Source organism: Alosa pseudoharengus, unplaced genomic scaffold (genome assembly GCF_046254945.1).
Source record: "Alosa pseudoharengus isolate Yale_2024_CS ecotype anadromous, Long Island Sound unplaced genomic scaffold, YU_APseudo_1.1 YU_APseudo_1.1_scf_5, whole genome shotgun sequence".
Taxonomy (NCBI): Eukaryota; Metazoa; Chordata; class Actinopteri; order Clupeiformes; family Clupeidae; genus Alosa; species Alosa pseudoharengus.
In genome coordinates this window covers 4,226,298-4,243,271 of record NW_027468837.1, presented here as the reverse complement: position 1 = coordinate 4,243,271, position 16,974 = coordinate 4,226,298, and the positions used below count along the sequence as shown (strand labels likewise).

At 40.8% G+C, this 16,974-nt stretch overlaps 1 protein-coding gene across 6 annotated transcripts in view; it reads right to left on the bottom strand.

Moving 5' to 3' along the window:
* The window catches only part of slmapa (sarcolemma associated protein a), an 88,638-nt gene continuing 71,664 nt past the window's right edge, over positions 1 to 16,974 (bottom strand). For 4 of the 6 annotated variants that reach the window (XM_076269284.1, XM_076269286.1, XM_076269287.1 and 1 more), the window contains 7 exons: positions 11,758 to 11,883; positions 11,263 to 11,337; positions 7,437 to 7,742; positions 6,630 to 6,747; positions 3,802 to 3,973; positions 3,484 to 3,618; positions 1 to 1,118 (listed from right to left, as the gene is read on the bottom strand). In XM_076269284.1, coding sequence (XP_076125399.1) covers positions 1,026 to 1,118; positions 3,484 to 3,618; positions 3,802 to 3,973; positions 6,630 to 6,747; positions 7,437 to 7,742; positions 11,263 to 11,337; positions 11,758 to 11,883 — 1,025 coding nt within the window. In that variant the 3' untranslated portion in view covers positions 1 to 1,025. Of the gene's footprint in view, positions 1,119 to 1,807; positions 1,896 to 3,483; positions 3,619 to 3,801; positions 3,974 to 6,629; positions 6,748 to 7,436; positions 7,743 to 11,262; positions 11,338 to 11,757; positions 11,884 to 16,974 lie in introns of all 6 variants that reach the window. The other 2 variants (XM_076269285.1, XM_076269289.1) reach the window with 1 other exon arrangement.

Genomic DNA, 16,974 nt, shown 5'->3' with positions numbered 1-16,974 from the left:
TATCAAGGAACATTTTAATTTCAAATTACCTACATTTTTGTAGTGTCTTTGACAGGAACATTTTTTGCTCACACAATACAAATAAACAATGCTAGAGTACACAGACATACTTGTGCTACAAGCATGTTGATTGGAACAGACATTTAGACCACAGAGGGATTCATGTTGTGAGTTTAGAACATTGCTTCCTCCTCCTGTCTCACCATACTAATTCACTGATACTGCACAAGTCTGTGTGGCACTTGGATGACAAGTAGCATGTGTTAAATTAAGTGCGCACACGCACACGCACACGCACACGCACACGCACACGCACACGCACACGCACACGCACACGCACACGCACACGCACACACACACACACACACACACACACACACACACACACACACACACACACACACACACATAACACACACACACACACACACACACACACACACACACACAGACACGCACATCTAGCTCTGTAGTAGATACATTAGGCACTTCACCCTTTGTGCCCAGATGTTAAGATTCAGATTTGGCTTTTACATCTATTTGGAATACCACATCAAATTCCAACATGGCAAACCACAGAAACAAAATAAAATAAAATAATAAAAAGGAAACTAGAACTTGCCAAGAGTTTGGTACCCACCAAGAAAAAAGCCTACTTTAGGCCATTGTAAAGTTAACATTCTCACCTATGACAAAAAAACAAAGGATGAAAAGGGAAAAAAACAGCAGATATATCTTTTCTCTATTGTAGAAGTAACAACTTTTATTCCCTCTTAATCTATATATATTTACAGTTACATTTTATACAGTTGCACTAAGGGTCCTTAGAGGGCCTCAAAACAGAAAGGGACCCAGGGAGGGGTTGGGATGCATTTGTCCTTGTGTGAGGTGAGACTGAAGTGTCCAGATGGAGATGGAGTATGTAGGATGTTGTGGTGTGTGTGTGTGTGTGTGTGTGTGTGTGTGTGTGTGCGCGCGCATCTTGAAGGAAGGGTAAACGTGGAGAGTGTACATGAGCCACACTCTCAGGAGGTGCTCTTTGACAGGCCGGGGTAAAGAACTGCCGCTGTCACAGCAACCATCACAGCAACAACCGGCATCCATGGCATCCAGCCGCTCTGTAACATGGCACATACACAGCGCCAGACACACAAACGCACACACACACACACACAAGACAGAGCGAGAGAGAGAGAGATTATCACAACTTGCACTATGGTCATTAACATACGGCTGCAGGGGTACAGGGAGATGGGTACAGGTAGGAAAAAAGAAACAGAGAGACAATGTGAGGGAGAAAGAGAAAGACAAAGAGAGAGACAGAAACAGAGTTACACACTTGAGCGCTCGAGAGCACTTCCAATGGGAGAACCAGTAGCCTCACAGATAATAGTTGATGATGATGCAAAACCAAACACAGTGTTCTGCGTTTAGAGACACTGTGTTGAATTTTAGTCAAAAGAAAATGGAAGAGTAAAATGATGATCAAAAGAAGAAAATAAGCCAAATTCCCTACAAGCGAAAAGATGACACACATTAATGATCCAAGCAAGACAGAACAGGTGTTACTTGGTCAGTGAATGATTAGGAGGACAAACTATGTGGAGAAAATCTTCTCCCTCATGAAGCAAAGTTCCAACGAGAGATTTTAGGGCAAAGCCGATGGGTGGAGAGGTGTAGGGTGTGCAACAGGGTGAGATGAGCTTGGTTCAAATGGCCATGCAGAGATGGTGAAGACAGCATGATGCACAAGGGAGAAGACAACACGAGAGACACAGACAAAAGACTCGACACGAGCGCCGTGTACCTTTCTACCACAACTGGCCGTAGCACCAGTACAGCAAAGCCAGGATAAGGCCGATGAAAATGGCTTGGGCGGGCTGCGATATGGATGGCTAAAGGAGGAAGGGACATTACAGAAAATCAACTTTAACACTACGCAACACAAAGACCTGATCTGATGGCAGGGCTGGGGAAGGACGGCTAAGGGAGGGCTCTGCAAATAAAAAGTAAGGAGGGGGAAGGGTTTGGTCATACAAATATCAACAGCTCCTATCAGATAAACACAGGCTAAAAACAGCATACACCCACAAAAAAGACCACTGTTGAATACCTGAACTACATACCACCCACAACAACAAGGAGCACAGACATGACACAGACAGTGAAGTGGTGTTAATACAAGAAATTGTCACAACATTCAGGTTATTGAATCTATCCATTCATCCCAGCCCATATTTAGCCATTTTTTTCTCCACAGCCCCTGCAGAAGTCTGAGGTGCAACCAACAGGCTGTGCAGATCCACACCACCAAATCACCCTGCATCCCAGTGCGAGAAAGCTCATTTTTGGAAAAAGTGTGTGAAAGCATGTAAAAAAACATGTTTGTGTATCATCTGAAGATTAAATTGGAACTTGGACTTGGAAGTGTTAAGTAAGTAGACAAAAATGCACTAACAAATAAAAAAAATAAAAAATCTCCTGGTATATTCTCACCAATCAGAAATTATTATTTGTTTGGGTCAGCTTCAACTTTTGCAGTAATAGCTCATGCACAGGTGCAAAGCCCATGCAACCCAGCAGGGGCACCTCTGTGACTCTGAAAGTGTGTACCATAGTTTCTTAAATATAGGACGTATCGTAAATCAACCGCATGGCAGTATTTCATGCAAATAATAATAATAACACTAAATTGTGTATACACTGCAGTTAACTGCAGGAATTCAACATTCATGTATAAACTGATTTATATTTAGGAAATTCCTGTTCTGTCAGTATGATACGATACCGCTTTAGTCAGTGTGTGTAACTAAGTGAGCATACGTCAACAGAATAAGACAGCAAAATGTAACTAGGCCTATTTCTGATCAGCTTTGCATTCTGCAAAGGCATCAACATACTGCTGAAATAGTGGTCTCACTGTGGATGGTACATTTGCATTTGTTGACGGCAGCAGTTTTCAACCTTATTCTTAGGGGACTGCTGCCTCCTGTTTAAAAAGCCCTCCACGATCACATAACCAAGCATACATCTGGAGTAATATAATCACTAATAAGCAGGCTATTCAAAAACTCAGACTAAGCTTACAAAATCTGCTGCCTGTGTGGCCTTTGGAATAGTCATTAAGGATATTAACTTTTTTACATGGCAAAGTGCTATTTATAAAAGATGACCTCTATTTGTTGATTTATTTACCAAAGAACCAATTCAACCATACACACAGACTTGTGCTTAGAGCCTCTTTCTTACCCTATATCATACAAGAACAGGCAGATCAGAGCCTCACACATTAAAGCTGAGGAGCAACCGGAGCTGTTGTAGATTAAAATGTCAGAACTAAATCTTTTGTGTGTGTCTGTGTGTACTCACCCAGGGCAGTATGGAGAAGAAGTTGATAGCAATGGCAGCCCTGGCTGCATCAGCTGTGTGTGTAAGTGAAAGAGAGAGAGAGAGAGACAGAGAGAGAGAGACAAGAGAACTCACATTCTTTCCCTTCTCCTGCAGCAGCTTGAGGTTGACCTTACACTGCTCCAGCTCAGCGTTGATGGAGGACTTCTCCTGTTCGGTCCTCTCATAGCGCCGCCTCAGGTCTGACAGCTGCGTCTGAGTCTCCTCATACTGCAGTTGGGGGAGAGGCATCCATGAAGGTCAGAGGAAGTGCAAAAAAAGGAGCAAAACAAACCCCTAAACTAATGTAATAAGATTTATTCCTCATAAAAGGCCACGAGAATACGGCATCCTTTATTATGGGTGTTGTATGGACGGTGTGCATTGTGTTTGTGTCTTGCTGTTCCAGTTTACCTCTATCTGCAGGCATTTGGTACGACTGTCGGCCTGGGCGAGCTGGCTCTGGAGCATGCTGGCATCCTGCAGGTGCTGATCCTGCATAGAGCCCAGCCGGCTCTGCAAGTCTCCCTGGGATTTCTCCAGAGCATTCAGACTGCTGCTGAGTGTAGCACTCTCCTCCCTTGAGCTAAACACATGCAAATACACACACACACACACACACAGTTACAAGTGAATGCAAATGCGAACAGAATTTATTCACCAGTATATACATATATATCTGCAAGGTTTCATGATTAAATTTAATGATGAAAGTAGGGGCAGACAAACGTTTAGAAACTCATATGCAGAAGCCCTTACATAGAACATAACCAATATCATGGCTTAAAATATACCATTAGTCATTTGCCTGGTTTTATTAAAGGAATAGTTCAGCCAAAGAACAACGTAGGCTCTATTTTAGGGTGTGTTAAACTTTTGTTGGGGACCAAAATGGCGTTAACTGAAGTAGTTAAGGTGTAGTGGAGACCTCGGGTATCTACGGGTGTGTGTGTATGTGTATGTGTGTGTGTGTGTGTGTGTGTGTGTGTGTGTGTGTGTGTGTGTGTGTGTGTGTGTGTGTGTGTGTATATGTGTTTGTGTGTGTGTAGGGTGGTGAGAGGAGTGTCATAACAGCCAAAGCTGATCAAACAACCTCCTGTTACAATGCGTCCAATTTGTGAGGTCAGTGGAAACATTTCCATGTTGAAAGAGCAGCGTGACGATAACCAACCATTCACAACAGGTTATGTTTTTATTAGCATAAAGCTGGCTGAGGTGAGAGGTACACAGGGTCTCAACGCCATGAGTCTGCAACATGAGTCACCAGAAACACTACCAAGAAAGAGTGCTGAGTGCTGAGAGCATTCACACAGCACAGGGACAACCTCCTGTACTGTAGTAGCAGTGTGCTAGCACATTTAGTCTGAAACAGAACCACAAGCCACAGATTCAACAGTAGGGTGATTATCTGTTAGGTAACAAGGTGTCAATGTAACAGATTGCCAGTATCAATCACAAAAAGCCTCTTATTTTGCAATTTTCTGAGCATTTTTGAGACAACAAAACTGTTGTACTTCTTAGCAAAATTATACTACTGACTCTTGTCCATTTCAGTTGCTGTGATGCCCCAAATAACCAACCACCACGTCTAATGTACTCTAACTTATGGATGAATATTCCTATGACGACAGATATTAGGTTCTGTCTGTAAAGAGATCATGGACTGTATGTGCAGTGGGTCATAAACTGCTCCGTTATTTATATCAGCTTAAAGGGTATGCTTCATTCAAAGTCGAAGGAAACGGTCCTTGTCAATAATTCTATTTGTTGCAAGGACAAATTAGTCAATGATAACCTAGCGCTTCAAGCAGATTTCTGAATCACCAAAAACCCGGGAACTAATCACAACTGCTTATCCAGCATGAGGCTGGCTTAATGTGTTAGAGAGAGTACGGTTAGCAGTGTGTTGAACACTACCAATGGCTGCGCTGATGGGCAGTTAAATGACACGGATGTGTTTTTTCTTTGGAACTGATTTAACAACTGCAAACAACTGTTTACAAGAAAGATGTGTTTGCTGTACTTACGAAAATATTTGGTAAGAGTTTAACGTACACCAGCCCATGCTGTTCAGCTACAGGAAGTCCTGCATTCCTATGTTACTGTTGCTAGGCTAGACAAACAATGGCTAATATTGAAAACCTGTAGCCTTAGTAAGCATTACTAAGCCTAATTATCTGGTTGCAACTGGGCTTGTAAAATAACATCTGAGCATTTATTTTTGCCAGATCAAAGTTGCATACCCTCTATGTCTACATCAGAGAACAAAATAAAATGCAATCCATTCAAATGTTCATCCATTCTATGACCCTAGCGTTCCCCAGACCAATTGAGATTTGAGATCAATCTGGTGTCAGCCAGGCTAGCACTTTTTCATTTAAAACATCTTTGCACTTAAGTAACTTGTTACACCTTGTAGCAGGCTTGTAGGGCTTGATAATTTGAGAGAATTTTGTCACTAGCAAACTATTAAACTGGTATCTGTCCTCTGTCAAATACAGTTGCATTTTCAGCTCTGAACAAAACCGTTCAGGAATTATTTCAACAAAAGCGGAATGTGCGTAATGTTTCATTACCTCCTGGTCGGGATGAATGAAACGGGTATGGTTGACAAGAAAAACATACAGTTTAAACTAGCCTATGTAAACTTCCGACAATTTCAATATTTTACAACATATCGTGAATGCCATGAGTGTTTATCACAACAAACTTCCAAGATGCAGTAGGCAGTTGTATGCATTCATATCAGACGAGTGGTAAAAAATCTCAAAATCTCAAAAGTGTTATGCCACTTATCCTATACATTTGATAGATTCAATGGAGAACCATTCCTGTGAGAGTAGGCCTGCGAAAATGCACCGCAGATCCACAAATCTAGCTAGGTTTATTTGTGTTTGCAGTCATCCTGAAATATGCGTAGCAGTGGTACCTGATTTCAAACACATGACAAGTCCACGTTGATGCTGCGCCTGTGCGCCTTTTTCTACTCAGATGATGCTGGAAAGAACTCCACACACGTTTTTCACACCATGGTAATCCACCGCGGTAATTATGATAATTAAAATCAAAACGGTTATTATTATTATTGTCAAGAATTTTATCGTAGTTTACCGTTACACCAGTAACCATTACATCTCTACATAGGGATGTGACCATTACTAACAGTCTGTCAGGCATTTCATTTGATGACTGCAAGTCTGTGGCAGCAATCAGTGGTTCTGATTTCACGTCTGGAAACCAACCTGTCCAGTTCCACTTCCAGCCGATTAAGCTTCTCCAGCAGAGAGACCTTCTCTGAGCGCAGACCCTCACATTCTTTCTGCAAGCTGCCACACTCCTGCTGCAGCTTCTCCAGCTCACCTGCGCACACACACACACACACACACACACAGCTTTTAAAAGTCAGCCAACTCTGAAACTGATTACAGAGAAACCAAGATGACTGGAAACACAGTATACACATGCAAACCACTATGTCTCACCTCTGGTATTGGCATACCAAAATCTGGCCAGATCTTTCTAAAGTCAATAATTAGTTACTGTATGAGGACAGAAATGCTTACTTGTCTCAGTCAAGATTCAGTCTGGTAGACATGGCAAAGTACGATTTTACCACCTCTTTATATTTCAACAAGTTTATGTACTGTACTTGCCTCAGAGCGTTTTATAGTAAATGAAAATAAAAGGAACCATTTCAAAAACCAAAAGGAACCATGTCTACACATCTCTAAGAGTGCAGTGCCTAAACGCCAGTTGTGAAACAGATCAACAGGTCCAGCTAAGGGCCCTGCAAAAAATGAGGAATGACGTATTCCATGACTCAAACACCACATTCAAAATTCAACCAAACCCCTGCAGAGCAAAATAAATTGATTCTATATGTCTGTATTTGTGCATGTCCATGTGTTTGTGCTTGCTCAGGAACAGAAGGCACATACACACATACACACAATGTCCCAATGCACTATTCCTAAAAGGTCTCTGAAGGGCCCCAACATGGTCTTTCATTAATCTCAAAATGGACTGACAAAACCTGGGTGGGTGCATACCTTGCAGCCGGGCTGCTTTGGCCTGGTGCTGGCTCTGCTGCTGGAAGCTGGCCTGCAGAGTGCTGATCTCCACCTCGTATTTGGTGGCAGCCTGCTTCCATTTGTCCAGTTCAGTGGTAACACTGCTGAGGTCAGCCTGAAGGGAAGCAATCTCACGCTCGCGCTCACGGGTGGTGTCATCCATAGCCTGGCGGAGCAAGATGACCTCCTCCTGGGCGTTGCAGAGCTCTTCACGAGTGCTGCTGATGGTGTTCTCCCTCTGTTCCCTTAGAGTCTCCATGTCAGCCTGCAGCTTCTGCAGCTGAGCTGTACAGCCCCAGAACAAACGTTTACATTAATGTTCATGTTCATCTCCAAAATGACACTATAGAACAACCACAAACAATCTCACATAATCTCGATTTTTTTCAGAAGATGAAAGGCAAATCACCCAGGCTATTACAGATAAAGAAAAATGACACTGACTCATTTCCAAATGGTTTGGGGTGGACACAGAGTTACACTCATGCCATTATAGGGCTGGTCATCGTCACTGATTCCCTGAATCGATTCAATTCTAATTCACAAGACTTAATTATATTTTATTTGATTCCACATCAATTTCATTAGACATATTTCAGTTACAATACCAATTTTGTTTGGATATGAAATTGATTCTCAGAGAACTCATGCTGTACGTTGTACAAAGAGCCCTCTGACTCAATGTGTCACTTAAAATATTAATGTAGACATGAATTAATGCAGGCGTGGAGGAGCAATGGTAGTGGTGCCATCTGATAATCGGCTGGCACGGGTTTGAACAAGTTTGAGCAAGTCCCTGCTGCTTTCGATAAATGTGCCTGCTAAATATCAGTCACTTTAGTTATTATTAACGCTTCTGCGGGAAAAGGCATAGGACTACAGTACATTAAAGCATTGCTCCAAGGATTAACATTTCATTAATCAATATTTAATTATTCAAATAAAGTGTCAAAACAATTTGTTCAAAAATATTTTTTGTTTTTTGCTGTGAAGTGGCAAAAAAATGAATGATGTTGTATCTGAAATGGATGTTATCCATTTGCGACCAGGCTCCTAGTAAATTAGCTGTTAAAGGTCTCATTCACTGAGAAACCGTTTAATACTTGTTACTTTCGAAATACTATTGCTCACTCCAAGTTGCATATGCATGCTGCACGTGAAAATGATCGATCTTCTACCCCCATTGCCCGCATTAACCAATGAAAGAAAATACACGGAAAAACAAGGGAATCAGAAAGAGCCCTTCCCAATGACGCCGAAGGGAAACTAATTATTCACGGCCTCGCCCACCTTGGCTTGTGACCGCCTACAGGAAGACTGGAAGATTTTGCGGCTAGGGGATTGTCTCTCTGCAGCTAGTAGGAGCTAACAGCAAGTTGCTAACATGGCGGAAAAAAATCGTGCCTGTGTTATTTGTGGCAATAACACATCAATGTTGCATGTCTTGCCTTAGAAACAAGAGTTGAGGAAGAAATGGTTCGGATTTATCGTTGGAACACCACCACCGAAGTAGTGCAACATTAGTTCTGTGTTCCAATCATTTCGACCACACTCACTGCCTACAGTTAGAAAGTGGTTTTGCATCGATGTTCTGAAAACCTGGTTCTGTACGGTCATGACGATCGACCACCAGGCTCACAGGCTGTAAGTAAAAACGAACTTTTCCACCTAAAGTCTGTTACAAAATCGGTTGATCGGGTTGATCAAGAGGAGGAGGAGGATGAAAGCGACATCTCCACAATAACACCTATGGCCCAGCGCAATCAAAGAGCAATGTAATAGAATCATCACAGCCAACGAATGTGTTTTGTGTGTTGTCCCTTCGGATCCCCAGGACAATACAAGCCGAAACAACAACTCAGACCTTTTTGCCTAAATAATCCCAGCACCATCTTACAAAGGATCTGTAGGCCAGATGTCTGCATCGTCTGGCAAAATGAGGACATTGTTAATTCTGTGCATAGTTTGGATGTTCTTGTTTTGTGTTTGCATTATTTTAATAGACTGCAATATTACTATTTGTCAGTGTTTCACGGACCACCTAGCAAAAAAAAAAAAAACAGTAGACCTACTTCAACAGTATATTACACAATAGGCCTTCTCACTGAACCACCTTGATTATTGTCTTTGCACCTTGCTTATGGTGTCAGAGGATTCATATGATTTAAACTGGCATAGGTTACATCAGTGTTGCAGAACTGTTTGGATTTAAATACAAGTTGGTTCAATATTGCAAACAACTCATCTATTATATTTTACCACATCTACTTGTGGAACACTTGAGAGCTTGCGGACCACACTTTTGAGTACCACTGCTGTATGTAAATATAATAAAGTTATTTATTGAAAATGGACCTGTTTTGTATATTTGTTTTAGGAGTTTCATCAGTTTTTGTCCCTTTTAAGGTACCTTTCATATCTTCTGTCTCACAGAGGGCCATAGTAGTCATAGTCGAATGTTTAGTGCATTTTGAAGGGAGTACATTATGCTAAGGCAGACTGGTTCTAATCCTGGGTACAGGGTCATACAGACAACAGGGGTACTGGTGTTGCCCATTTTTCTAACCACATGAGCAATCCCCTTACGAAAAAGTAGTATAGGAATCTTATAGTATTTGGGACAAAATATTAAAGTAATCTTATAGGAATAATTGGGACATACTGTAGAAGTACTACTAATAACTCTATAATATTCTGTAACCGCTAGTTTTTCTATAGTAGTCTTATAGTACCTATAGTATGTCCAAATACTATAGTATTCCTATAAGATTACTGTAATATTTAGTCCCAAAATACTATAAGATTCCTATAGTAGGCTACTTTTTCTGTCATACGTGACAGAAAACAACTTGAGTAGGCTAACCTCTGCCAAAGCCATAGTTCTCATTACCGGAGAAGTCATGAAGCACACATTCTCTGCTTCTGTAGGCATTCTGGTACAATTCCAGCAAAATATAGCTAGGTAGGTGTGTTTGCATTTAGATCTATATATATATTGGGCTATGACCAAGTGGTCTTTCAATGATAGTATCATGGAATTCAAACCATAACTATCTATTCCGATAGCATTAGCAGGCTAGGTCAGTGGCTGAACTGCATTTAGGGTGCTTACCTGTGTTGTGAAGTAAAATATCTACTAGGAAAATTGCAGACTTTTGACTGTGTAAAGAAATAGGTCTTTATTTTAAAACGTTTCCAACTGTTTATTACTTGAAAGCAAGATGACTATTGTCACAAACGTTTAGCTGCTAACGTTACCTCTTTTAGGAGAAATTTTAAGCGGACAGGCAAGTTACCATTCTATTGAACCAACGTTCACCGACAAACGATCAGGAAGCGGTTCTTCTTCCTACTCGAATACTAGGATCAAACACATGAAGTTGTATCTCCGAAGACATTTTGTGCAACAGTTTTGACTCGAGTTTTAGCCAGGTTTTAGCACTGTAAAGTTGAATATGGAGCATAGCACAGGCAGAATCGGATGAGGACGCACTGAAGGAAGCGTCACAGTACTGTTAGCCAATCAGAGGTGAATTCATTAGCATGTCATTAATATTCATGACTAGAGGCGAAATCCAGTCGTTCCTCCCCGCCCACCTTCCCCACCAAACTAGAACAACATGAAACAGACGCAGGACAGCATTTTTTTCACCAAAACCGGCTCACAGGGCATTCATCAATACTACAGACCACTGCAAAATTAATGAAAAAACGATGAGATGAGACCTTTAAGTCTGGTGTGGAAACGGTGAGCTTTCCGTTGTGATGAACAAAGAAATAGACGCGGCAGAAGTCTGATACTCACTTTGTAGGAATTGGATCTGTTTGGCAGACTCCTCGGTCTGCTGGCGGTTGGTCCTCCTCTCCTCCTCCAACAAAGCTGAGGAAAGCCAAAAGGAAAAACAACTCAATCACCAATTCCCAAGTGACATCACACCACCACTCCACCATAAACTCTGAGCATCACATTGTTCCTGTCTCTTCAACCTCACTACTTTTGGGGTGGTCAATCAATTGAAATGAATCAATCCATAATTCCACAATTCAGTGAGCTATGTGGCAAAAGCTACAATAAAATAGGTAAAAAAATGATTTGACTAACACTGCATTTCCCTTACATTCCTACCTATTCTATAGCAGTCATCAACAACTAAATGATTCCATCTTCTCAATTAGTTTCGGGTCCACGTGCCCACAGGGACCAAGACTCTCTCCCCCCCCCCCCCAAATAAAAAAAATTATATATATATATAAAGTGGTACTATTGACAAGTTATGGTAATCATGGTGAAAGACCATACCTTGCAGCTCCAAGCATTTCTGCTTGCCAGTGTTGGCCAACTCCTGGGCCTCCAGTAGCTCTCTGTGCAGGTGGTGGATCACCTCCTCTGTGTCACCAGGCTCTAGGTTTGCCCTCTGCAGTTCATCTGTGGAAGGACAGTTGAGTCAGTCAGTCAGTCAGTCAGTGTGTGTGTGTGTGTGTGTGTGCATACAACCATGCACATACATCACTCTAAGTTCTACTTTTGGACAGGTACAGAGGGTACAGTAGAGCAGAGGCAATATAAAGAATGTATATAATAAAACCATACTGTATGTGCAGCAGGAAATTGTGAACGTATATAATAAAACCCTGATGACAACAGTTAATCAAATAAAGTGTCACAAAACAAGCTACTATCAGTAGTAAATAATTAATGCACTTCAAACAGGTCCGTTATGTAGTCTTATGGCGGCCGGAACAAATATGTCCAAGTGTTCAAAGGGACCTGGGTCCAAAACCAACCCAAATGTACAAGTGACAGTGAAGTGATTGCACCAAGGTCAGCTAGAGGCGTAGAGGGGTGTCTGACTGTGATGCCGGGCCAAAGAGAGATTGCACCAGTTGAACAATACCACTTCAGTGGTCACTGGGAGCTTGACCGACTATTCAGTCATTACTCCTCATCTCTCTAGGGTTGTCTGAAAGGAAGCTTTGTTCCAGAGATCTACAAGTCTATTCAGAGTTGGACTGAGTCAATTAGTCAAGCAAAACAATTATGGTTATTCTGCAATTCAATAAAAGATGCCTGACATCCCAAAACTACCATATCCATCAAAGTGCATGTACACACACACACCAACTAGGGCTGTCACTTTTTAACCGATAGTTGAACATTCGGTCGAACATGATGTGAACAAATGGTATTCGAATGATAAATAACCCATTCATATTTTAATGTGTAACTATTATATGTGTTTAAAAAGTAGATATCACCGTACACTGGTCTGTCAAGAACTGTTTTATTAGCGAATGACGCATCTCTGAGAGCGAACCTGAGGAAGGCAAACGGCGAAACGTGTTGCTCACTAATAAAACATATTCGACAGACCATTGTGCAGTGATTATATACTTTTTAAATCCTGATACCCTTGCAAAAACATCACCAGCACCTGGCTCCTGAAGTTCTCATTCACAGGTAACATAGTAAATAGAAAGAAAGCGACACTTGATCCTGATCCAAGTTGATAGACTGATGTTTCTGGCAGAAATTAAGAAATGAGGTTGGATCTCTAGTCATAATCTCGTTTGGATCTCTAGGCTATGTAGCCTACCTTTCTACACTTTAGTTCAGATGTAGGCTCTCTTTCCTGCTGTCTGAGTTGTTTTACTCACACACACACAGATGAATAAACAAACATTATTTAGTCAGTGAATAATAGGCCCGAACTGCTGCTCCTGATTAGAAGAGGGGAATGTTTGACAGAAGGTGGCAATGCTGACCCTAAGAAACCTCCCTAACGGCAATGTTCCTATGCGTTGTACTGAAATAGTCTGTGTGGAATGTGAACAGAAGAATGGCAAAAAAAAAAGCAAGGAACCAGACGTCAGGAAGGACTTAAATTGTGATTGTCTGCAATATATAACTGAACACGATTTAAAAATAAAAATAAATAAATAAAACAACTGTCCCTGTCGTGATCAAATACAGAATCATGGGCAACAGAGGTCAGTGCTTGGCCTCTACAACTTAGTAGGGGCACAGGGACATGGCAATCATGCAGCAGATCTAAAACCATGAGTGCAAAAACACCCCTGCAGCAGGCCAAACAGGGTACAGTCATCATACACATACTCCCACATAAATGATCCAAACAGGCCCTCCATCTGGATGTGTGTGGTTTGGCTATTGCAATTCTTCACTCTAAAGTGATGAGCACATGTCACTTCTGCCTTCAAGCTACATAGATAGTTGTGCACATCTATCAACTTGGCAGTTGGTGGTCAAATGGGGTGTTTAAAAGGAGTAATTCACATTACATCATGACAAACAAGCGTAAAGGCCTCACACAACTCAATTCAAAGCAGCTGGCTTTTATGTGTTGCCATGGGTTTAATGAAAGGACAGCAATCGCATTCTCATCCTCTGATGGCAGTTGAGATCATTCATGCCTCAAGCACAGTGAAGTTAACTACTTGAGCTTAAAACACACCAATGATGGTCTCCACAAAGGAAAAAAGTAAGTAATGAAACCAGCTACTGTCCTCCAGGAGTAAGTCTACAAGGAGTAAGTGCTACACTTTCACAAACTGTAGAAAACCCCAGAAAAGGCCCAGTGCATGATTATATATGACTAACTGGCCTGGTAAAGACACTACTAACTCAGACAGTAATAGCTAACAAACTAAAAGAGCCATATCAGAAATTTCATTAAGTTTTTGTATGAAAGTGACAGAAAAGATGACACAGGGTTCCCATTCTTTCTTCAACATAAATTCAAGGACTTTTACGAGGACCCATAAATTCAAGGACCCAACATGGCATTGCTTTGAGACACGGATCAAGGTAAAAAATTAACAACGTGACAATTGCCAAGGATAGGTGATAAACTAAGGACTATTACAAAGGATCTGCATCAGTTCACCAATAGGACACTCCCCATTGTGCCCACATCATCAGACATCTGCAAAGCTACAGCACCAATCACACAATGCAGGTCCCATTTCCATTCTTGGCCGATTTTATTTAATTCATGACGGTGAGTAACTTGTATGGCCTACACTGACTAAGCTGAGTCAAGGGGGCACACCAATGGGGCCACTGGACCTTGTGAAGCATGCTCTGGAGGGAGCACTAGCAACTTGATGTGGGAAATGAACGAAATGAGTTTAAAAGTGGGGGTGCAAGAAGAAAAAGCCTTAATAAACTAAATGAGTTTAAAAGTGGGGGTGCAAGAAGCAAAAGCCTTAATAAACTAAATGAGTTTAAAAGTGGGGGTACAAGAAGCAAAAGCCTTAAGGGGGGGTTGGGCGTTTGTCCTTGAGCTCGAGCAGTTTTGCAAAGAAAAATGGAGTAAAATTGCATTATCAAGATGTGCAAGCCTAACTGAGACCTATCCACGTAGGCTCCATGCTTTAATTGCGGCCAAAGTTACATCTACAAAATGCTGACTTAAAGGGGAGTATTGATGCAATTCCTTATTTTGAATTATATATTTTTAATTATCATTACTTTGTAGAAATCTGCTTTCACTTTGACATTTAAGGGGGGAATTTCTGTCAATTGTTGTAAAAAAGGCCAAAATAAATTGATCAAGATTCCTTTTATAAAATCAAGTAGAAGTGGAAATATCCAAGGGGGGGTGAATACTTTAGGCACTATATCTGTTTGTGTTTATATATTTAAATTTATTAGCAAAGATGACTTCCTACGAAATCGCTGACTGCGCATTTATATGTTATTCTATTACTGTAGCTCTGTAGCTTTAATGTTAAAATACTTAAAATGTTAATAGCTTAAATGTTATTCTATTGCTGTAGCTCTGTAGCTTAAATGTTAAATTGCCTAAATGTTAATAGCTTAAATGTTATTTTATTGCTGTAGCTCTGTAGCTTAAATGTTAAATTGCCTAAATGTTAATAGCTTAAATGTTATTCTATTGCTGTAGCTGTAGCACTGTAGCTTAAATGTTAAATTGCCTAAATGTTAATAGCTTAAATGCTGTTCTATGGTTGTAAGTTGCTTTGGATAAATGAGTCTGCCAAATGAGTACATTAGTGTACATTAGCGTTGCAATTAACAGTTATCTTTACAGTGGATTAATCTATCGATTATTTCAACTGAGTAATTGCCAGAGTCCCAAAAATGTCCTCAAATGCCTTGTTTAGTCCACATGCCAAATATATTTAGTTTACCATCATGGAGGAGTAAGTAAAGCAGAACATATTAAAAGTTTAAGGAGGTTAATACCAAAGAATTTTGAGGTTGTTTCCTTTCAAAAGAGACACAAACAATTACCAAGAGAGTTGACGTTTAAGTTAATAGTCAACAACTAGTCGAATAATTGATTAATTGTTGCAGCCCTAATGTACATACTGCACATCTGACTGCTGAATGCACCCTGAAATAACTTAAGATCTCCCTCTGGTGACGATATCTGTAAATGCACACCAAGGGCCACCCAATGGTACCTGTCTGAACAGAACACTGCACACTCAAGCCTAAGATGTAAACAGCCCTGAACAAATAATAATAATAATAATAATAATAATAATAATAATAATAATCATCATCATTTAACAGTGCTACATAACTGATCAACCATCAATGAAGTCTGAGAAGGAAAAATCTGATCTGATATACAATTTCCACACTCACTAATGTGGCTGCATTGATAGATAGATAGGTAGTCTATAGGTAATAGACATCAAAAGACATGTAGACCAATAAACATTACAGAAATGAGCCAGTAGTTTAAAACTAGAACCAAGGTCAAGTTCACCACATCAGGAAACCATTTTTGACCATGGGTGAGGTGTTTTCCACCAACAGAGATATTGAGAAGATATGCTTGGCTGAACATTTAGCTGCCCCCTCACAATATTCTGATAAGAACTACTACACAGTAGGGTCACCAAAATGCCATTTCCTTTACAGCCCCACCAAGGGCACACTGCCTAAATTCTGACCTGTCAGCACTTTGAGACTTTAGCATTTGGCAAAGACCAGCATCAACACAAGCTGGCACTATATACTGCTGATTGACAGGACAAAGAAACATACTCAGAACTTAATCCAAAAATGCCCTCTGCGGCCAACATGACAAATGGCAAGAGGAGAAGTATGTCAAAAAGAGATTGATGAAGCCTAACTAAATTTAAATCTTATTTTGCAGACAACTGGAGACAACTGACAAAAAAACACTCTCAACAGCCCTACAAAATACTAAAAACAATCATGCAATTCTAATTTAGGACCACTAATGTCAAGCATAAACCTGCAGCACCATCCAAATACATACGTTATGGCCCCTTAAGGAACAATATATTAATAATAAAAGCAAACAAATTCCATACAAAGGTGAAAAGACACCAGCTGCCAGCAGGGAAAAGGTCAAAGCAAGATCTTAGGAGCAGAAATGTCTAAGCCACATCAGAGTAATGATAACCATAAAACCCATACGGCAGTAACAATTACCGATGGAGTGCTGTGTGTTTACTGGGAGCTAAAGTTAGAGTCATACTCAGACAACAATGG